Source organism: Carcharhinus amblyrhynchos, chromosome 12 (assembly GCF_965287045.1).
Source record: "Carcharhinus amblyrhynchos chromosome 12, sCarAmb.v2.hapA, whole genome shotgun sequence".
Lineage (NCBI taxonomy): Eukaryota > Metazoa > Chordata > Chondrichthyes > Carcharhiniformes > Carcharhinidae > Carcharhinus > Carcharhinus amblyrhynchos.
Window position 1 is genome coordinate 65,765,673 of NC_137335.1, and position 23,391 is coordinate 65,789,063.

Consider the following 23,391-nt stretch of genomic DNA (forward strand, 5'->3'; position numbering starts at 1 on the left):
TCTTTAAACTTCACATGAGACATTGAAACAGTAAGCATGCTGATCTGTTCATTTGAATGTTGTAATGATATCATTCCATAATTTGGAAGAAGTGTGCATAGTTCTTCTGATGTTTTGGCCTGTGTTCCACCTTTTAAAGAAGACCATAAAAAATACCATCTAAATTGTTGTTTCCAGGCTATTGGCAGTTGTCTCTAAAGCAGTCACTGCACTGGTTCATTATATGCAGCACTTTTGAGATATTTTAACTTGATGAGGCATTCAATAAATAAATATTATTTATTTAGTGCCATTTGCACAATATGTTTGGAGTAGGTTAGAATGGGCCAGTGTTTGAGTATTGGTAGTCATGGTGACTGGAGAACCACAATTTAATGTGGTTCTGTATGGTGTCAATAAGTACGGATCTATTGCGCTAGCAACCTTTGGCCACCTGCCAGGTTAGTGAAGTTGCTGTTTAAGCAGATTACATTTAGGTTGGATAAAAAATGAAACTTTAGTGATGCCCAAAAAGCATGTCATTAGCTTTTAAGCAGATTTAATGTTAAAGGGTAAAAGCTTGCATTGTATTTTGCCCTAAATATATTAATGTTTGGTACAGCTAGGCAGAAACCTCCTGATCATTGGAGTTGGTGTAAAGGTTAATGCCCACTACTAAATTAAATGTTTTAAGCAACACTGCTGATAGCAATGCCCTCTTGGACATCAGTATTAACGTTGTCATTAGAAGCAGAACCAGCCAGAAAAAAAAATTGATGTAGTTTTGCTGTAGCTAGGATACACACAACTTCTCTGTGGGGAAAATACTGGCAGTGCAAAAAATAAATTACATATGCAGTTTGTGTTTCCTTTTACTGCGGTACTGCAGTGATAGATATTTGTGCCAGCGAGTGGAGCATTTTCTGTTTCGAACTCAAATCTTTTGGACTCCGAAAACTCGCAAGCAGGAGCTGTTTTTGGTTTCTTATCCCTATGGGCTGCAGCTGTGGAACTTCGAAAGCAATCTTAGGAGAAGCAACCAATTAAGAACCAGCTTTGCCATTCAATTAGGGATAGCAGATGGACAGAGGAATCAAGAGGGCCATTCAGCACCCTCCTCATGAAGGTGGCTGGCAGCCTTCTCATGGGCTGTATTGGGAGTGCAGTTACAGTGGGGTGATGTTCAGCCTGCATTTGCTGTCAGAGAATGGTGTTGCAGGCTGAGAATATGGAGAGAATTAGGAAATGCAATTCTCTCATGAAAGATCACATTCTGGGAACTGTGTTTGGTGTGGTGGGGGGGAGACGATCCTATTCCTATGATGGCTGTTTGGAGGAGAGGATTCTGACGTGCTGCTGCTGACTGTTAGGGGAGTGGGGAGGTGTGGTTGGCAAGGATGCCAGCTTTGACCATGATGGGGAAGAGAAATGCCAGTGTTAACTGTCTTGGGGATGGGCGGCATTTTTTTTTCGCTCTGATCTAACTCAGTGAAGCTGGCTTTGCTGGTGTGTTTAGACCTTGTCCCTCAACATGATGGTGTGAAACATACCCACCTCTCTTTTTGATTTGACAAAGTGCCATAAGATCTGGAGAGAAAACCTGCCTGTTTCGTTGGCAAGAAACACATCAATTTTCTGTCTGATCCTGACACTTTGCCATTTTTTGGTAAGAATCTCTCTGTTAACTTAAATACAAGAGGGAGCCATGCAAAGAACTGGAGTCTGAAGGCACCACAAAGCTTTTCTTCAACCCAAGCACACTCTGTGGCACCAGACTCTCCACAAAAGACTTTTGGAATGGCAGACCTGTGTCTGTGAATGATTGTAGCCTCCCTGTTTTGGCAAAAAAAATCAAATTGCACTTAAATGTCAAGACATTGGAACATCCTATCGTGCAGTTTCATTCTGTAAGCTGTCAAATTATATGCACTATGGCCATCTGAGCTACCTCCCAGGAAAATTGGAATATCCTGATGAAAATGCCTCTACTTTAATTAGAACAAAGAACATTACAGCGCAGTACAGGCCCTTTGGCCCTCGATGTTGCGCCAACCAGTGGAACCAACCTAATGACACTCTAACCTAAACTATTCCAATGTTATCCATATGCCTATCCATTGACCATTTGATTTAAAGTTGGTGCATCCACAACCACTGCAGGCAGGGTATTCCACGCCCTTACTACCCTCTGAGTAAAGAACCTACCTCTGACATCCGTCCTATATTTATCACTCCTCAATTTAAAGCTATGTCCCCTCGTGTTAGCCATCACCATCCCAGGAAAAAGGCTCTCACTGTCCACCCTATCTAATCGTCTAATCACCTTGTATGCCTCAATTAGGTCACCTCTTAACCTTCTCTCTAACGAAAACAACCTCAAGTCCCTCAGCCTTTCCTCATAAGACCTTTCCACCATACCAGGCAACATCCTGGTAAATCTCCTCTGCACCTTTTCCAATGCTTCCACATCTTTCTTATAATGTGGAGACCAGAACTGTACGCAATATTCCTAAGTGCAGCCGCACCAGAGTTTTGTACAGTTGCAACATGATCTCATGGCTCCGAAATTCAATTCGTCTACCAATAAAAGCTACCAAAAAAAATGGCTTTGCATCAAGGCTGGGCTGTACACCACTTTGAGGCCATTTCTGATGAAAACACAGCTAGCTGGAAAGCAGTCTGTCCAGTGCATTTTCTTTTCGCCATTTTCTTGATTCTTGCACCCATCTCCAGCATTCACATCCGTCACCAAGGTCCTGGGAAAATTCCCTCACAGTGTCAGCACTGAGCACTGCTAGTCAGATAATGCTCATGACAGCAGAAGCTTCACTCTATCCTTAGCGATGTACCTCAGCCCTAGCTTCAGCTCAAGTGGGTATATCACCATTAGAGAAACTCGTGGGATTAAATGTCTTGGACCTGATGGTCAACATCCCAGTTTTTGAAGAGGGAATTGCAGAGGTCATGAGTGGACTGGTTGCGTTTTTAGATACTAGAATGGTCCTTGTGTATTGAAAAGCAGCAAAGTATCAACATCAGAAGGACAAGAGGGATAGTGAAAACAGGAATCAACAGGCTAGTTAGCCTGATATTGATCCAGAAAAATTATTATTAAGGAAATCTTAAGGCACCTAAAGGGATTTATATCTGACAAATTTATTGATGTTTTTTGAAGATTGTCCGGCAGAGTAGATGAAGGGAAACCATTGTTTGAGTATTTTTGGATTTCTAAAACTCAATAAAAGATGGTTATAAAGCACAATAAGGACTTATAAAGTTGGGATAATATATTAATATTGATGAAGGAATGGTTAACAGATAGAAAGTAGAACATAGGGATAAATGGGCCTTTCCAAATTGGCGCTGTAGCAGTGGGTTGCTGCAGGAATCAGTGCTGTGTCTCCTCTAATGCAATTGCAATGAATCAAACTTGGATAACTCAAAATTCCAATAATGTCAAAGTCATCAACCATTTCCAACAGCAGATTAGCAAATCCTATAGAACAATTCCCATGAGAAGCTGAACTTCTGCACTGGTAACTCTGGGTTAACTGTGCCTTAAAATTATCATATGACCAAGTTTACTGATCTGAGTGGCTTTAGACCACACAAGCACAAAGCCATGGAGTGTTGGGCAAGTCATCATGACATTAAGATCTCCCTGTGGATTCAAAACCTGTGAATATGATTAAAACCATAAGGAAATTAAACATGCTGTTGATCAGGAAAGGTGAAGGCATTTGAAGCTATGGTTTCTGATACAGACCACGTTTGTAGGCACATCAGGTTACATAAAGATGCATTCATGTTGGAATAGGGTCGTCTGAGCTATTATGGAGCTCTGCTTAACATGAATTTGAAGACAGATCTCCTGGGATTTACCTTGTTGAGATTTTACTGTATTTACAATCTCCGTTAATGACGAGGATGATAACACTGAGAGTAACGTTATCCAAATCAAAACGATACAAAGCTATGCGGAACGGTAAGCTGTGAAGTGGACATGAGACCGCAGAGGGATATCATCCACTTAAGTCAGTGGGCAATAAGATGCCAGATAAATGTGGGATAATTTGAAGTTTGATAATAACAGTACAGAAGCAGAATAATTCTTTGAAAGGTAAGAAACTTTTAAATGTTAATGTTTCTCAAGGTTTGTCCCAATACACAAAAGGTTAGTATGCAGGTATAGCAAGCAATTAGGATGTTGGATGGTGTGTCACCCTTAGTTTAGATGGTTTGGAATACAAGAGTAGGAAGTTTGCTACAGTTGTATGGGAAAATATATTGAGAATATACCTGGAGTTTTGGTCTCCTTATCCAAGGAAGGATATAGTTGTCTTTGAAGTCGTGCAGTAAAGATTCACCTAGATTGACTTCTGTGGTGAGAGGTTGAATAGGGTTTACATTCTATGGAGTTTAGAAGAATGGGATGTGATCTCATGAAATGCATTGATTCTGGGAGTCTTGACAGGATAGATGCTGAGAGGTTGTTTCCCCAGACTGCAGAGTCTGGAATTAAAGTGCACGCTCTGAGGGTAAGGATTTGACCTTTTAAGATTGAGATGAGGAGAGATTGCTTCACTCAGAGGGTTATGAATGTTTGGAGTTTTCTACCCCAGAGGGTTGTTCGATCACCTCCAAGACCGAGGTAGACACAGCTTTGGACTTTAGAGAATCCAAGGATCATTAGAGTCAGTCCAAAGATTTGCAGGTTAGATTGATTGGTCACACTAAAATTGCCCCTTAGTGTCAGGAGGGTTAGCAGGGTAAATACATAGGATTACGGGGATAGGGCCTGGGTGGGGTTGTTGTTGGTGCAGGCTTGATGGATCGAATGATGACCACCTTTACATAGGGATTCTATTCTATGATTTGATCCCAGAGGTAGATGACTCACTGCAGCATACAATTTCTTGCAATTCTTTGGAAGCTGTGGAAATAACCATGCAACACAATCGTTAGATTGGGAAGCCTGTTCAGAAAGTGGCAGTCTATTTATAACTACAACATTAATTAGTTAATGGGCTTTGGGACTTTAGCTAGTAATTGACATTAAGGATTTTTATATCAGCATGATCTATCTAGTAAATAAATCTTCACACTGAAGGTACAAATAAGATGCTGTAAATGACTTTTCAAGAACCTCTATGTAATCAGAGCAATCCATAATGTTTTGATATGCTGTAACCTTTTACTATCGCATTCTGGTTATTGCAGGAATTTGTTTTAAAATTGTCCTGTGTCCTTAAGTTTGAACATCAGAATTAAATGCAGATAATACCCAGCTTTATGCCATCTTCGATTTTGATGGTGGTTATTTTCTTTTTTTTAAAAGTTCATTGTAGTTAATTGCAAAATATTGTTGGAGACCAAGGGAGGCTGTTGTGATGTTGTCAAAGTAGATTAGCATTAAGTTATTCACTGAGGGTATAATAAAACAATTGCATTTTCCAGCAGAATTATTGAAGTTTTAAGTGCCCACACAATTTCACTTCTAATTCCTTGTGAATAATCTCTAGATTTGCTAACAGTGGGCATGTACATGTGATAGTAACTTGGGGCAAGTCTGCATCACGATGTGTTGATATAAATTTGTCACAACACAACAAGTGGGTGACTTCAGTCAGACTTTCCAGGTTGTCTGGGCACCGTTGAATTGAGATGAATTTATTTGAAAATGTCTTTTGTTTCTCATAAATATTTTATGTTTTGTTATGGGAAATGTTTATCCTTTTCAGAGAAAACTTTAATGTCTTTATATTTGAGACAAGTCATTGTTATATCATTCTTCACTAAAATGGAGGCAATGTATTATTGAGAAACCAGTCACTTGTTAATTTCCCTTTGATTTCAGTATTTACTTGTTTCCCATCGGTCTTTATTTGTGGAATATTTGCTCAGAGGCTCATAAATCTCATCACAATGATCACAGCTGGAGTGTCTGCTAAATGACATGAATCCTGAGAATGAATATTGAGTATTGCAAGTTTTTAAACAAGGTTTCTGATTAAGGCATGGTTAGAACAACTTGTTTATCTACATACTGTGGTTTTCTGATCTGCCTTTGAGAGAAAGAGAACTACCTTTTAGTCTTTGGTTTAAAAGATCCATGAAAAATGTTGGTGACTACTCTGCTACTCCAGTTTCATAGCTTTGTGAAGGTGATTCTTGGCTGCTGCATTCAGCCTGTTAGATAGGAGAGGAAATAAATTGGCCATCATCAGTCAGTATCAAATGATCCAAATCAGATACAACATTTTTAATTACAGAGCAAAGTTCCTTCTTCTCTCCCACAATAACATGCTATACCTGCAACCTTATTAGAGTTCTCCTACTAGATACTTGGACACCTTCTGGTCTTACATTAGCCTGCCATATGGGTTTTCTGAGTAAGAATGCCAGAAGAATTGAGGAGGTTGCCTATTGAGACTGCTACAACTTAATTTCACTGAAGATCCTGATAGCTGTCAGAGGGAGGAAACTTCCATTTCCTCAGTATGGGCTGAATTCACATCCAGGTACGAGAGGTGAAACAAATTTGCCAGTCAGTCCTTTATTCAGTTTCCCAAATCATTGCAAATGATTATGAAATAATAAATTGATAGCTGTCGAATTTAAAATGGCTACATGCAGGTCCTTTTCTACTTTGCTGTTTGGTATTAAATCTCTGCTATTACTGTGGCCAGTTTATTTTAACCATTGCTTACCTGTTTATTTTAAACTGTTGTTTTGGGGAGGTGTGTGAATTTGTATTTAAGTCAGTGCTGCTTTTATGTGACACCAAATCCATCATCTTTGTTTCCTTCCAACATTACCTTGTGGTGGACATCCATCAACAAAAAATACCTTGTCTGACAATACATCCCAAAATTCTCACCTCAGCTGCAACCCGACTTTGGAATGGCATTGGCTAACTCTGCTGCTGGTTGTTCTTCTGAAGGTCAAGTGAATGTATAATGAGAATTCCAACTTCATCTATATCAAGCAGGAGAGGTATTCCCCCTCCACCTCCCAGTCTCGTCTGTTACCCCTCAATGACGTTGTTTCCTTGTCATGTCCTGATAATAAACCTGCTGTTGTGAGTAGGTAAGTAGGCACTCTTAAAGTGGTGGGATTCTGTGCAAATCTTCACAACCTTATCTGCAGTATCAACCAGAAACCTGAGCAGTGGGTATCTATCAGCCAGAGACATTTTACTGGGCCAGGGCAAAATTAGTTGGGAATCTGATCTGCAAGTTGAAAATTTCTCGCTCAGATTATTTTATGGGGCATGAGTGCTGTTCCACTTCACCACCAGCACCCCTCCCGTCCTCTCTCTCTTCTCCATCCCCCACCCCATGCAAACTGAGAATCCAGCGAATAAACTGAGTAAATTAACAAACACTTACATAACACAGTGCGCATTGATGATTCAGTGGTAGAATTCTGGCCTGCTATGCAGGAGGCCTGGGTACAATTCCCGGATAATGCATAGCCTGTTCTTTTTGGGCGGCATCGTGGTTAGTTTTGCTGCCTCACAGTGCCAGGGACCTGGGTTTGATTCCCGGCTTGGGTCACTGTCTGCAGAATTTGCATGTTCTCCTTGTGTCTGTGTGCATTTCCTCCAGATGCTCCAGTTTCCTCCCACAGTCTGAAAGATGTGATGGTTAGGTGCATTGGTCATGCTAACATCTCCCTCAGTGTACCTGAACAGGTGCTGGAGTGTGATGACTAGAGGGTTTTCACAGTAATTTCATTGCAGTGTTAATGTAAGCCTAATTGTGACTAATAAATAAACTTTCAGGAGGCATGGTATCAGTGGTCAGCACTGCTGCCTCATGGTGCCAAGAACCTGGGTTCAGTTCCCGGCTTGAGTCATTGTCTGAGGCGTTTGCACGTTCTCCCCATGTCTGCATGGATTTCCTCCAGATGCTTCGGTTTCCTCCCACAGTCTGAAAGATGTACTGGTTAGGTGGATTGGCCATAGGAAATTGCCCCTTAGTGCCAGGGGGTGCCAGATAGGGTAAATGCATGGGGTTACGGGTGTGATTGTGGTCGGTGCAGACTCGATGGGCCGAATGGCCTCCTTCTGCACTGTAGCCTCTTAGAACACACTGGAGTGTCTGTTCTGTGGACAGAATCACCCTGACGCTGATGGACCTATTTATGAAGGTCTTGTCTTGTAACCAAGCACCACACGGATTATAAATATTCCAGGAAAAAATTTAAAATCACTACAACAATTTTATTTAATTGAGGCCTTGTTAATATTGGCAGGACCCCCACGTCTAATTTCTTGTTGATGTGTGCCCCCCTCCCCACACACACACCCTCACCACTTCCTTGTTAACATCAGAGCCCAGGAAACTTTAGTTCCTTTGTTCTGAAATGTTAATGACAGCACTGATTGGTATTGGGTATCTTTTCCTATATTTGCAGGATATGTGGAACCTCAGCAGACTCTAAATGATGTGATTGCTCAACTGGATGCAGTAGTCAGTTTTGCCTATGTAGCAAATGGAGCACCTGTGCCATATGTGCGGCCTGTGATCCTTGAGAAGGGCAATGGACGGATAATCCTGAAAGCTTCCAGGCATCCTTGCATTGAGGTGCAGGATGATATGGCCTTCATACCCAATGATGTTACTTTTGAAAGAGATAAACAAATGTTTCATATAATAACAGGTAAGTGTTGGTGCTTTTACAAGAGAAATGATTCATTAAAGGAAATGAAAGGAAGAAAATTAACATATTTGAGTTTTTTGATGGAGTGATGACCCTACTCACCTCTTAATCTTTGAAGTTCTGCTTGGGATGGTTAAATGGTTGCTGTCCTAACAAAATTGGTCAATAACAATGTGTGCAAGAACATTGCAATGTCTTGGTGTTCATCCAGGTTTAAAAAGGATTGAAACTCCTGCAGCGTACTAAGTCAGTTGGTGCAGAGAACCGCAAGCTGGGTGAGTGGGTGTTCTGGAGTGAGACAGAGAGGTTACCTGGGGTTATGGCAGGAGCAGTATGTGTTGGCTTAAATTCACAAGTCTGAGAGTCTTTGATACTGCCTTGCATAGCCAGAGGTGATGGATATGTGGTGATTCTGGTTTAATTTCAGATTTTTGACTCTTTGTTGATTCCTAGTAGAGGATGCTGGACCTATCACAGCTGAACCTTTGTACGAATGAAGCCCTTTTGTATAATGCTTGCTTTAATATGTACTGAAAATCTGGTTTTGTTTCATAGAAGTTAGTTTACTCTAGGTGTGGGATTCAACTCATTGTTACTTGCACTCATTAATATGAAGTAGCATAAACTGCACGGAGTAGATGGCATCAGAGACCTGGAAAATGCTGGTCTATAAGTCTGCTGTCTGGTTAAAGACTACTGTTTCTCTAATGTAAAGGAAATAATCCTGCACACTGTAGGCCAACAATCAATGCTAAAAGCATATTATAGAGAGTGAGCACCATAGGGGCTTTGTGACCCATAGTCAAGAGGAATGCCCAGTTACCTATGAACATCTATGTGCCTGGTTTGATTCAAGTATCATTGAATTATCACATGCTGAGCCTGACCACTCCACTAAACAAAATCACTGAACGTTATTTTCCACTGTTCTTACTGGTACATATTCTCTTTGAGATTGCAAACTCCAGCCTCCCTTGCTTCTTGTTAACATGTGCAAGCTGTGGTTCAATGGTAGCATTTCCCTGAGTCGTAAGGTTCCAGGTTGAAGTCCCATTCTGAGGTTGAGCGCAAGAGATCAAGCCTGACACTCCAGTGCAGTACTGAGGGGTTGCTAGTGCAATGGCTGAGGTGCAGTCTTTTGGATTTGACGTTAAACCAAAGACTATCTGCCTGTTAGATGTGAAAGATTCCATTGCATCATTTCAAAGAGCAGCAAAGTTATATCCCCACTGTTCAGCTGTCCAGCCAATAATTATCCCATGGTCGACATCAGAAAAATATAGTTTACCGTTTGTAGAAGTTTGCCGTGTGTTTCTTACATTCTAACTATGATTACATTGGAGAGAGTAACATAGTTAATGTTTGAAGTCCATATGACAGTTCTGCACTCTCACATGCAGAATGTAGAAGGGTCATGGAAAGGATGCTGGCAATCCTTTCTTATGCAAAGTAAGGGCTATTCAACTTGCACTGGTAATGTGTGATTGGACAGAGACTGTTGTTGTAGGGCATTTGAGTGGTTGTGTAACTACAGGTTCTAGATAAACAGCTCAAAACATAGCTGTTATCTGTATACAAACTTCGCTTTGGAACAGAAATGCTGTAACAACCACCAGCAGTGAGAGCTTTGAAAAGAAAAATCTCTGAACAAGAAGCTGGGGGAACAAATGTTCCATCTGAAAATATTTCTTGGAAAGAAAAGGGGTGTACTTGGACTGTGAATCTCCAGCAGAGGGTTGGGGGGGTGGTGGTAGCTCAACAAAGTCTGGAAACTTCTTCCTTAATGAAAATGTTTACTGACTGATACTATCTCTTATACATTTCAGTTCTCCTTGTTCCTCTTTGAGTGAGGAAGGAGGAAGACGCCCACATCATTGCAGCTGATATTGAGAAACATTTAGACAATAGCAACAACAGGTTTCTTCCTTCATAGACCTAAGCGATGCTGACTGTAGTCAAATGTGATTCACTGTGTTGATGTTGTCAATACCTTTAATGGTGCTAATGTAGTTTCTATCTTGTCTCTCCCTACATTTAATAGGTCCAAATATGGGTGGTAAGTCAACATATATCCGGCAGACTGGCGTGGTGGTTCTGATGGCCCAGATTGGTTGTTTTGTACCCTGTGATTCTGCAGAAATCAGTATTGTGGACTGCATTCTTGCTCGAGTTGGCGCCGGTGACAGTCAGCTCAAAGGTGTTTCAACCTTTATGGCGGAAATGTTGGAGACTGCAGCTATATTGAGGTAGTGTTCCTAACTGCACTTCACTTTCCTGAAGTAGTCCATAAGTGAAGCTCTGTTTTACTGTTTACAGTTTCAGGTGAAGAACATCTTTGAAACAGATGGGGCAATGGTGGAAGGAAACAAAGGTGCATCTTTGGCTGTTGCCATTAAAAGTCCTTATCCTCAGACCTTACCATCCTTTCAGTACAATCTGGCTGCTATCGCTTTGGAGTTGTGCTTTACCTAAATCCTTTGTCCTGCAGAAAGTGTGCTTGATTAGGATGCTACTGAACAAGTTATAGTATCTTCATTCAGTCCATTAGCAAAGTGGCCTGGAGTGATCAGTAGTTGACAGATTTAAGGTGCGGGGAGGCAAGTACAGAAGTGATGTTAGGGGTAAGTTTTTCACACAGAGGGTGGTGAGCGAATGGAATCGGCTGCCGTCAGTGGTGGTGGAGGCGAACTCGCTGGGGTCTTTTAAAAGACTTCTGGATGAGTATATGGGATTTAATGGGATTGGGGGTTATAGATAGGTCTATGGATTGGTAGGTGTTGATGTGATTGGTGCAACTCGTGGGCCGAAGGGCCTGTTTGTGCTGTAGTGTTCTATGACTAATGTGAACCTTTGAGCGTAAGAGCTAATTGATAGGTCATTTACATGAATTTATATTGGAGAACATTTACTCGTAATTCCAAATTGAATGAAATGAATCTTTTGCACCCCACTGAATTAAACAGAAGTTGTATAGCTTCTACTAAGGGGCTATAAAATTGTACTGAACATGTATAATTTTCAATAGATTGTTCTCTAAATATGGATGTGCTAACAACTTAAATTTTGGGAAGAAGCATTCATGTTGTAGGGAATACTCACCAAACTACTTGTTGTCTTATGATTTCATTCCCAGTAATGAAAATATCCCAATTCTCCTGAAATACTTTAGAATACTTCAACTATCTTAAAAGCTGTACATATCTATTTTTTCCTCAGTTCTGATGATAGGTCTTCTCGATCTGAAAGTTGTCTGACCTGCTGAGTATTTCCAGCGTTTTTTGTTTTTAAATTGGATTTACAGCATCTGCAGTATTTTAGTTTTGTAATTTTGAATTTTTTTTCACTCTGCACCTAGACAATGTTTGTGGCTTCTGTTAGTACAAGATGAGATTAGCAGTTAATCTCGTCAGCACTTGTTCACATCGATCTGATCTGGGGCTTTGAATCAGGAGTTCTGCAAGTGGTTTCCATAGAATAAATCCAAAAAAAAAGCAACAAAACTTCAATTATCTGCTGTAACAGAGAGCACCCTGCCCTGTCAGATAATTGAAAACCTCCCAGGCTGATGCTGTATTTTTAGTATTTCATTGATTTTGGATTACCTAATAAAATTTCCAGCATGTTCAGATAAGATCTAGGTCCTTCCTTTCTTGAATAAAATTGTTTGCAGCCCAATTCTTACCAAATAAACTCTCCTGAACCTAGAGCCCTGACTCATAAGCATTTTAGAAATAGGAATAGATCTTGTCTCTCGAGTTGCTCTGCCATTCTGTAAGATCGTGGCTGACCTACATCAACTTCACATTCCTGTTTTATTCCCATATTTCTTGATTGCTTTAACATCATATTCATAAATGAGATTGCTAGATTTTTGACTCAAAAATGGCATACCGAACCCTATGGGGTAGAGTTGTGCTCCTATTTATTGTGTACTTGGTTCCAAAGATTCACAACTGAATGAAGGAATTTCTTATAATCTCCATCCGAAATGTCAGTCCTATTATCCTGAGACAATGAACCCTAATCCTAGACTTCCACTGCTAAAGCTAACATGCAGAGCTGTCTGGATAGGAAATTTTACCATAAATAAAAACAGAAAACACTGGATAAACTCAGTAGATCTGGCAGCCTCTGTGGAGAGAGAAGCAGAGCTAATGTTTCAAGTGCATGTGACTCTTCTGTGGAGCTGAAGAGGGGTACAAAGTGTAATAAATGGAGAGGTGCATGGAGGAGATGGTGCAGAATAGGGTAGGGATAAATCTGAGCAAAGGAAAGATTGACAAAGGTATAATGGCCTTAAGACAAATGGGTGTTAATGGTGCCATTTAGGACTGAAGAGTGCTTATAGTGGCAAAGGATAAGATAGCAGAATGTGTTAACCAGAACAAAGGTCAAGGCCCACATAGCCATGTGGGAGGGGAGAGGTAGGGTTGTCTGTTTATATTTCAGTTTTGAGGCATCTGCAATATTTTGCTTTCATTTACAGGAAATTCTATCAGGTCTTTCAGGAACATTGAAATCTCCTCGATTCGAGGAATAAAGAAATTCAATTGAAACCCCTTCAATTAAAAATACTTCAGCTGATTTATGTGGAACTTGGTCAGAAAAAAACTACAAGTAATGGGAATGTGGGAAAGATTCCATTATACAATTTGGAAAGTTATATCCTTTGCATATTGATTAATGGCCTGTTCCGTATTTAACATTTTGCTTTTTACCCCAAATTTACTCCACTTCCCAGTCATCTGCGTTTTATTTCTACTGTAATTGTTTTTAAAACAGTGGTGAAAGGCAGCATACTAATCTGTTGAAAAATGCAAGAGAAATGCTAAATTAGAGGAAGGGTGATCAGTCACTGCCAAGCCTGGGATTTAAAAGAGTAGATTACGGGAGAAGGAGGGGTGGTAGAGTTCCATCACAGAACCTAGGAACGTGTGCATGACTTCACAACAATCAGGTGGTAGGAAAAACAAAGTGTTGGGTAATTTGTGTAGGATTCAGCACTAACAGGAGCAAAATTCAGTTTTGTTATGAAGAGAGACTGGAGGCTAAAGGGTATGTTTTTAACCCCCCTGTAACCTGCCAATTAAAGCATAACTGTTTACCAAGGATAGCAAACCATTATGAAGTATCTGTAACTTTGGATGGTTGAATGTTAAAATGTACCTTGCAGGTTTGTGACTAAACTTTTGATCCTTGCATAGCATTAATTTTAACAATATTACCATTTCCCAGATCAGCGACTGAACATTCCCTGATTATCATCGATGAATTGGGAAGAGGCACCTCTACATATGATGGTTTTGGCTTGGCCTGGGCTATATCAGAATACATTTCCACCAAGATTTGTGCATTTTGTATGTTTGCCACTCATTTCCATGAGTTGACTGCTCTGGCTGACCAAGTGCCAACAGTCAACAACTTGCACGTGACTGCGCTAACCACAGATGAAACACTAACCATGCTGTACCGTGTAAAGAAAGGTAAGTCACAAACATTTCTAAGAGTTGGTGCCACTATATGTTATTTCTAATGAATGGTATTGCATTGAACAGATTAATAGCAATGTGTGATCCAGTTTCCACTTGGTCTACAAGAGTCCAGCAGATTGCTGGTTAATTGTGTCACATAAATAGCTTTCTGCATTAGTAAGTGTAGTAACTCGAAGTGACCTGCTGTGGCAAGTAAGAAACTAAAGAATTTATTGATTGTGAAGAACTATATACAACAAAGGATTTACCAGCACATCTATACAGGTCTACTGACAATGGCCTGACTCCAACTGCTGCCTCGTGGACACGTGCCCTCGTTCCCGATGAGCCCAGGTTCGCATGCTTGCACTCCATTGGTTCTAGCCAGACAAGTGACCCATAAAGGATCACCCATTAAATTGGCTATGCTACCATACTTGTTTCCCCACCCCCAACTCCTTAAACTAGCTATGGTAAAACAAAAAAGAAAAACAGTTAACACATAGGCAGGCAAGCAGTATTACAGAAGGGGCATCAGGGAAGAACAGTTCATAACATTAGCCAATCTGGAGACTTCTGGAACCTTGCAGAATACTGTAACTCTTGGGATTCTTCAGAAGTCACCAACACAGGATCCAGTAATGGATTGGATGTGCTAACCACCTCTGGAGTTAGGCCTTTGCCTGCCCTTCCTCTGCTGAAGCCAGAGGTCATGCTGGTCTCACTTTGGGCATCGGAATCTCTAGTTCAGAGGCTGGTGTACATGAACTGGATGTTGGGCCCACTTGCTTGACTCCTGGAGCTGCCTCCACTCTCTTGTGTAAGTGGCTAACTTACTGCTTTAGTTGACTGCCCTGTGCCTCCACCACATATGAGACTTGGGCCCTGTCTTCTCCACAACTCTCCCTGGCACCCAGTCAGGTCCATCACCAAAATTCCTTGCCAAAATGAGGTCATCCACATTAAACGATTTGTTCCCTTTCTGAGTGTCATGATGCACTTTAAGGGACTTGCCTAGTCTCCACCCTCCCCTGACAAATTTGGGGATACTTCAGTCCAAGCAGGTACACAGGCACTGATCTATTAGCAATTCCACAGACATGGCCCCTGTGGTGGCGTGAGATGTGCTGTAGGTCAGTCAAAAACTTGACAACCACAGTGGCAAAGGCCTGTGAGCCTGCTGCTTCGTGGAAGCTTTAGACATCTGCATGGATCATTCTGCCAACAGATTCAAGGCCAGATGTTAGGGGGCTGATCTGACACAAATCCATTAGATTTGATAAAACTCTGAAATTCGTCAGCTATGAAAGCTGTGGTGGATCTCATCAGCTGAATGCCCAATCTCTTGGAATATGCATCCACTAGAATCAGGAATATGTCCCCAAAAAGCCCAATGAAACCTATGCAAAGCTGCAACCACGGACGGCTCGGATGGATACATTCCCAGGGGTGCATGTCCGCTGGTCGTAGTAATGCTTGCTGGGTCTAATATCTTTCACACTGTCTGACCATTTGTTCAATTTCTCTGTCAATGCCAGACCACCGGATGTAACTTCTGGTCAATGCTTTTATTCTACTGACCTGGATGAGCGTCATGCAGATTTTGAAGTAATGGCCATCACCCCAGAGTTGATACGATAACAAGGATCCCCGATAATAGCACATCATCTTTGGAGGCTATCTCATCCCTGCATTGCATATTCAGCTTTATTTGCTCTGATTTGTAGAAGGACCAACATGTCGGTGCCATTTTCTTGATCCTTGACAGCAACAGGTCTTTCTCTATCTGTCCATGACTTAATGTGGGCTGCTGAGACAGGCAGGGTGTCCAAAAAATTCAGAGCCAAAACATCTTCTGCGGAACAGGCAGTGATGGTGTGGTCTGTGGCAGTGGTTAGTGCATCAGCATTTGATATGTGTTCCCAGCCTGTGCTGGAAAGTATAGCTGTACACTGCCAGCAACAAGACTCATCTCTATACCCTAGCTGAGGCAATAGGCAGCACTGGCTTCTCCTCCCGGAAAAGCCCCAACAATGGCATGTAGTCTGACATCATAATGAAATGCCATCCATAAATGTATTGGTAAAATTTTTTGACCACGTGGATTACGGCTAGGCTTTATGTCTATTTGTGAGTACTTTTTCCTCAGCATCTGACAAAAGCCCTGAAAACAAGTGCAGTTTGTGACGTAGAAGGCTGAGGAGTGAGCTTATAGAGGCCTATAAAATGATGAGGGGCACAGATCAGCTAGGTAGTCAATATTTTTTCCTAAAGGTAGAGGAGTCTAAAACTGGAGGGCATAAGTTTAAGGTGAGAGGGGAGAGATACAAAAGGATCTAGAAGGACAATTTTTTCACGCACAGGATGATGAACATCTGGAACAAGCTGCCAGAGGTAATAGTAGAGGCAGTACAATTTTGTCTCTTAAAAATCGTTTAGACAGTTACATGGGTAAAATGGGTATAGAGGGATATGGGCCAAACGTGGGCAATTGGGATTACCTTAGGGATTTAAAGAAAGGGTGGCATGGACAAGTTGGGCCAAAGGGCCAGTTTCCAGGCTGTAAACCTCTATAACTCTAATTGGTCTGTCTGCCCCATCTGCCATCCTGTAGGACAGAGCTGCTGCATATGATGAGGTGTCACAAGTAACTACTAATGGCTTGCTCGGGTTGAAATGTACAAGCAGTGTCAACAATGGTAAAGCCCGTTTGACTTCGACAAAAGCTTCCTAAGTTTAGCAGTGCAAAAACTGGATGACTGAGCATTTCTGGTGATGTTGATCAGCTGCTTCAGGTACTTGGGCTCACGAATGGATTCAAGCCACTACCTCAGCTGAAGTTGGTGGCTGAATGTGATATAAAAAATAGGATAAATGGTATTTGTTTTAAAAGTGGCGCTTCTGGCCCTTTGCTTTATAAATGGATATGACACAAGGCAATTAACTGTTCACTAATAAAAGCTGGATGAGTAACACACAGCTAGCGTAGGAGGATCAGAGACCTGGGGTTCAGCTCATTTTGAGCATTTGTAAGAATGTCACCATTTCAGGAAAGCACTTGGTGCAGGATAATTTAAAGCCCAGCAAGTCTGTGTAGACTCCCTCATTTTGAAGCGTATAATTAATGTGGGAAGGAAACGTTTGCAACTAAGAACAACATGTTGAGTTCAGAGTGTCTTAGAAGCTGCATCTGCTGCGTACAGCCCAAATTCATCTTATGCTTGTTAACACATTTAGCCTTCACAGGACTTTGATATTGTAGATTTGTTACTCCTCAACCTCCTGTAAGTTGCTTCAGCTTCTCCTGCCTCCAGTTCATTGGTATCAGCTGTCCATTTCTACCTTGTTTATGTGGTCATTCATCGTATGTGAAAGCTAAAAATGAGGGAGAACACGTTTGGATATTGTGGCTCATTCTTCCATGACATCTTCTGGCCCTTCCTCCCTCCCTATTCCTGGCCATCACATTTCCTAAATGCCTCATGAATGCATTGAGAATTTGCTTCCACTACCCAAAAGAATAATCCAGCTTTTTATGGTCTATATAAAGAAGTAGTCGACCTTGTATTTTACCAGTTTGAACCAAGCTCCCTTTTCCTGGCTAAATGAATAGCAATCATGATTAACCTTTTCTATCATTTAATCTTGTATTCTCCTGCAAGATGCTTGCTCACTTCCCTTCTAATTTCAGAAGTCCTTTTCTCAACTCAGTCTCCTAAAATTAAGAATCAGCCTTGTTTCTTTTCTCTAGCATTTCCTCAGTTTGGAGCTTAACCTTGTGAATTAGTGTCTAAGACTCAATGCAATATTCAAGATGTGCAGTCTGAACAGCGCACTGTAGTTTCAGAACTTGGATTCAGACTATATCTAGTCAACTCACTTGACAATGTAATTCGTCTTTCAGTTTACATTGTTGATTGTTGCTCTGTAACATTTGCTTTGTGTTGAGTTTGAATTTTAGTTCTGTAGTGCTGATCTTCCTGCTTTATATGAGCTGAACAGGAGGTTAACATGATAGGTTTTACACAGATCACTTAATGTGATTCCCCTGGAAATTTTTTTATCATTGACTCAGATCTGGAAATCAGATCAAGTGTGGCATATTATTTATTGTATTCTTTACTCCCAGTAGCATGTGCTAGCAGATCAGGAATAGGAGAATAGACCAGATTCTGATGACCAGGAGGCAACATGGTGGCACAGCAGTTAACACTGCTGCCGCATAGTGCCAGAGACCCGCGTTCAATTCCCAGCTTGGGTCACCGTCTGAGCAGAGTCTGCACGTTCTTCCCATGTCTGCATGGGTTTCCTCCCATAGTCCGAAAGACGTGCTGCTTAGGTACATTGGTCATGCTAAATTCTCTCTCAATGTACCCAAAAAGGTGCCAGAATGTGGTGACTAGGGAATTTTCACAGTAACATCATTGCAGTGTTAGTGTGAGCCTACTTGTGACAAATAAACTTTAAAGATGAATATGTGGCTGGAGAGATGGTGTAAGAGGGAAGGGATTTAGATTTGTGAGCCACTAAGACTGATTCTGGAGAAGTTGGGACCTGAACAAGTTGGGACCTGAACAAGCTGGGCGGGTTGCACCCCAACAGGACCAGGACCAATAACCTCTCTAGGGTATGTGCCAGCACTGTAGAGGAGTGGTGGCATTGAGATAGAGGATCGGCCTTAATCATGTTGAATGGCGGAGCAGGCTCGAAGGGCTGAATGGCCTACTCCTATTTTCTACGTTTCTGTCGTCATAGTTCACCCAGAATTGGCGTTCAATTTGTGAGAAATTTATTTTGGTCAAAATAAAATTAATTAAAAAATACTAAAATGCTTTAATGTTCAGCAATGGTGCCATAAGATTGTAGAGAGAGGAATGTGCATTGTCATGGTGAGTGTTTATTTTTCTACTTCAGGACTGCTCAATTTCATTGTTCCCCATCGGGACTGGGGATTGTTGCACTGTTACCGCAATCAGCTACAGAGGAACCAGCCAGTGATGCATAATCATTAGCCATAAATTGATTTTTCTAACAATGGATAGGATACTTTCAATAAGGATGTAGTTGACCACTAAACACTGCAGTACCACAGGAAATGCCTGAGCTTAAGATCACCTTCAGCCTCCTTCCCAAAGAAGTGCTAGCTAAGCCAGAAAAATTATGTATGGCGCAGCCCTACAACTGCAGAAGGATTGTATTGGCTTTTGTTTTATGTTTCACATCTCAATTTGATTTTGGAAATCTGTTTATTTTGGCAAAGATGGAAGTCTTTTTTCCAGCCCTACCCCATATATTCTTACAGCTTGTAAATGCTCAGGCTAATAATATCCTGCCTCAGACCTGAAATATCAGGAGCTCTTTTCTAGCTAGGAGACCTATTAATACTAATTAAGAAGATAACTAACTTGAATTTTTAAACATTTCATTTTCGGTAATGTTTGAGCATTAATGATGCAATGCTAATTTGTAGGTTCGACGGGTAACTGATGAATGAAAGAATAGAATCATAGTATCCTTGCATTTCAGGAGACCATTCGGCCCATTGAACCTACACTGACAACAATCCCACCCAGGCCCTATACCTGTAGCCCCACATATTTACCCTGCTAGTGTCCCTGACGCTAAGGGGCAATTTAGCATGGCCAATCAACCTAATTCGCACATCTATGATTATGAATTCCTGATGAATGAGCAAGAGAGATGAGATACAATCAGGCCAAGGATTTTAACTCTTTACTTGCTGTATAGGTGGAAAAGCTTTCCAACTTCTGGTTTCAGCTGCTTAAGCGTCTTGCATCCCTGTAATGCAGTGTGTTGGGACATGATTTTCCTCAGGCTGGAGTTCCACTTCCCAGTGAAGTACCAACTGAACTTAAATAAGTTTACTCTCCTTAGCAATGTGAAGGTTGAGAGGAGATTTGAGTGCTCAAAATCATGAGAGCTCTAGACAGAGTAGATGGGGAGAAACTTTTCCCCTTGATGGAAAGGTTGAGAACCAGAGGATAGCAATTTAAGCTGATGGGCAAACGAACCAAAATCGACGTGTGGGCAGACTTCTTCACAGCGAGTGGTTAAGGTCTGGAATGCTGTGCCTGATGGTGTGGTGGAGGCTGATTCAATCGTGGCTTTCAAAAAGATTAGCACCTGAAGAAAAATAAAACTACTGAGCTATGGGGAAATGGGAGGAGAATCACGATAGGATGAATGGCCAACTTCAGTGGTGTAATCATTTTGTGATTCTGTGTGGAATAGAGTTCAGAAAACTGCATCGAATTCTTATACATAGAAATTATGCTATAATTCGATTAATCTGATCAACAATGCTGTTATCAACTTGTGGAAACTGCATTGATATCCTGCAAACACTTGATTCTTGCTAAACATTGCCTATGTGAACATCGCATAATCTTATTCCACTATGGTAATTAAACTTTTCATTATTGCAATTTTTTTCTCTGTTCGCACTTTAAACCTCTTCGTATCTAGTAACTGTGTGGTATTGAAAGCGTTTAAAAACATTTTAAATTTAAATTGTAGGTGTTTGTGACCAGAGTTTTGGAATTCATGTAGCTGAGCTGGCTCAGTTCCCCAAACATGTTATTCAAAGTGCCAAGAACAAAGCCATGGAGCTTGAGGAGTTCCAAACGACAGGGAACTCTGAAGATTCTGATGAAGGGCCTGCAGCAAAGAAATCCCGCCAAGAAAAGCAGGTTTGTGACTGAACAAAAGAGAGCTTAGACATTCTGAGTTATTTAGAATTATTTTGCATTTCAGCAGTGAGGAATATCAGTGCTGAGGAATAGAGCGTTCCTAAATGCCATTAAGTACTCAAAGATCATATAGAGTAGGATCTTACTCTGAAGTACTTCAAAACTGACCAGAAGAGTGCTTTGTACCACATCAAGTACAATGCAGCCTTTATCTCCACTTTGTGGGCCATCTCAATCTAATTAATCCTATTTATGAAGAGTTTCATGATCCAATCCCCATGAAATCCATTTAAATGAGGTCCCTGAAGTCAGCAGGAAAAGGGAGACATGCATCATATTAGTGTCACATTGGATTACAACTACCAAGTGTTTTTCTTTCATCAAAAGCTACTTAGAAAGAGGGACGTTCATCTCTCTGAGGCCAGAGCCAGGGGTACAGTTTTTATACATGGGGCCCAGCATTTATTTTAAGGTTTCAATCTAGACACCGTTTAGTGACGCAGTAGACTGGAATCAGTCGTTGTGACTTCCTTAACGAACAGAGTTATTTGTACAGGAACTCTTGGCTCTGATGGAGCAAAGGTTCGAGCTAAGAACCCCAGAGCTGAAAAATCACCCACCGATCAATTATTTAAGCAAATAATTTCAACCAAAAATTGCCAAATGAAATGATTATGTTTAACTCTAATAATTTGATCTTGGAAATTGGTACTAGTAAGAACATTTCAGGTTGTTGACCTTCCTTTTAAAATCCCAAGTTTCTTCAGCATTTAGCTGTGATATTCAGATGGCTGCTTGTAAACACTGAGAATGTTAATCAGTCTTCTATAGGCATCAGTCCACCAAATTTGCTCATGGGTATGGGGAAGAGACAAGTGGTGGGCAATTTCTGTAGATTTTCAAGTATTATGAGGCTGTCATAAATGTATTTCCTTAAGTTTAGTGCAATTGTAGACTCACTGGTAAAATACTCTGCCTAGAATGCTTGGTATCTGTGTAGTCATAGCTAAGGCATTAAAATAGTATATAATTAAAGTGTAATAGAGCATTGTGTCTAGAGGTGCATACTATAAATCAACAACATGAATAATATTTTCCCTTCCATTCTGTAGGATGGCGAAAGGATCATTGCAGAATTTCTGTCAAACGTCAGAGCTTTACCCGTGTCTGATATGTCTGAGGAAGATGTCAGGCAGAAGCTGATGAAGCTGAAGTCTGAGGTGCTAGCTCAGAATAACGGTTTTATCAATGAAATGATTTCAAGATCCACAGTGTCGGCATAAGCTCATGATTTTAAAGTTGTTAACTTCATAGAATATACTGAGGTATAATGCTGCGATGTTTGCAGGAGTAGTGCTGATGCTGCGTTACCTTTTTAAATGTGATGGGGAGTGGGTGGGTCGTGGGACAGGAATGGGGAAAGCAAAAGTCTCCTTAAGTTTGATCCCACCCAAACAGTATGGCCAGTCATGGAGATGAAGATGTAGTTCCTTCCCTCAGAGTCAACACTGTACGTTATTGCCTCTCCAACATGTAAAGTATTTCGTTCATAAATAATAAGAGGGGTTAATGTCTTGAGAACAAGAAAAGCATGGTCTATGGCAAAGCCAGTCTTTCTTCAAGCGTTCAGCAGCCAAGTATGTGTCAACAATTCTCATTTGGAATTCAGGTATAAAATGATGCAGTTTGGAGGAGAGCTGTTCTTGCCAGACTCTGCTTTATGCCATTTGTGCTGCATACTGTAGCTGCAATGTGAGTCCACATTGTATTTAATTTTGCTATGATTAATTTTCTTCTGAAAGATGAGATTTTCAATAAAATTAATAAAATCCCCTGTTGTTTGTTTCTTTTGTGATTTGAGCAAATTGGGTGGCCAGCTAGAAAGAACACCCCAGTTTTAAAAAAAAACGCTGATGTTCAGCAAAATAAAAAGAGAACACTGCAAATGCTGAAACTCATAGCACCATTACCTTGGAAAAAGTGCTTCATGGAAACCTAATCAAAAGAAATGAGCCAAAGGAGGTCATATTAGTAGGGTGACTAAGAGATGGGATTACCAAAAGGTCCTTATAAGAGGAGAGTGCAGGGATTTAGATACAAAGTTCCCAAGCACTTGTATCAAAACGTGGCCGCCAATAGTTGCGCGAGAGAAGAGACAAATGCAGAAGAGCTCAGAATCTGGAGTTGAGGGCTGAAAGAGATTATAGAGATATGAAAACATGAGGTCCTGTAATGGTTTTTAAACATCAGAATTTGAAATCCGAGATCTCAGCTCACTACGAGTGCATGCAGATCAGTGAAGGTGAGTGACAGGCAAGAGGGAGCTTGATGTTGGAGAATGTGGACAGAACTTTGCATGTGCTGAAGTCAGTGAAGAATAGGATGTTAGCCAGAAGAGTACTGGAGTCTAGCTTCGTCAGCAAGTGAATGGAGGCAGGTGATGCCACAGGCATGGGGGGTATGCGGTCTTTGGAAGAGGCTACGGGAGTGGGAGCTTAGCTGAGTTGAATAGGGCACAAGTCGAAAATCATTATTCTGAAACATTGGCTAGAGAAGAGGATGTA

General features: G+C 41.0%; 1 protein-coding gene across 1 annotated transcript in view; it reads left to right on the plus strand.

The window, feature by feature from the left end:
* Positions 1–22,659, plus strand: part of msh2 (mutS homolog 2 (E. coli)) — a 63,877-nt gene extending 41,218 nt beyond the window's left edge. The window contains exons 12-16 of the mRNA XM_080200652.1: positions 8,401–8,646; positions 10,688–10,892; positions 13,882–14,129; positions 20,655–20,827; positions 21,940–22,659. Of these exons, the coding sequence (XP_080056778.1) occupies positions 8,401–8,646; positions 10,688–10,892; positions 13,882–14,129; positions 20,655–20,827; positions 21,940–22,110 (1,043 nt within the window). The 3' untranslated portion in view covers positions 22,111–22,659. The remainder of the gene's footprint in view (positions 1–8,400; positions 8,647–10,687; positions 10,893–13,881; positions 14,130–20,654; positions 20,828–21,939) is intronic.
* The last annotated feature ends 732 nt before the right edge of the window (positions 22,660–23,391 follow it).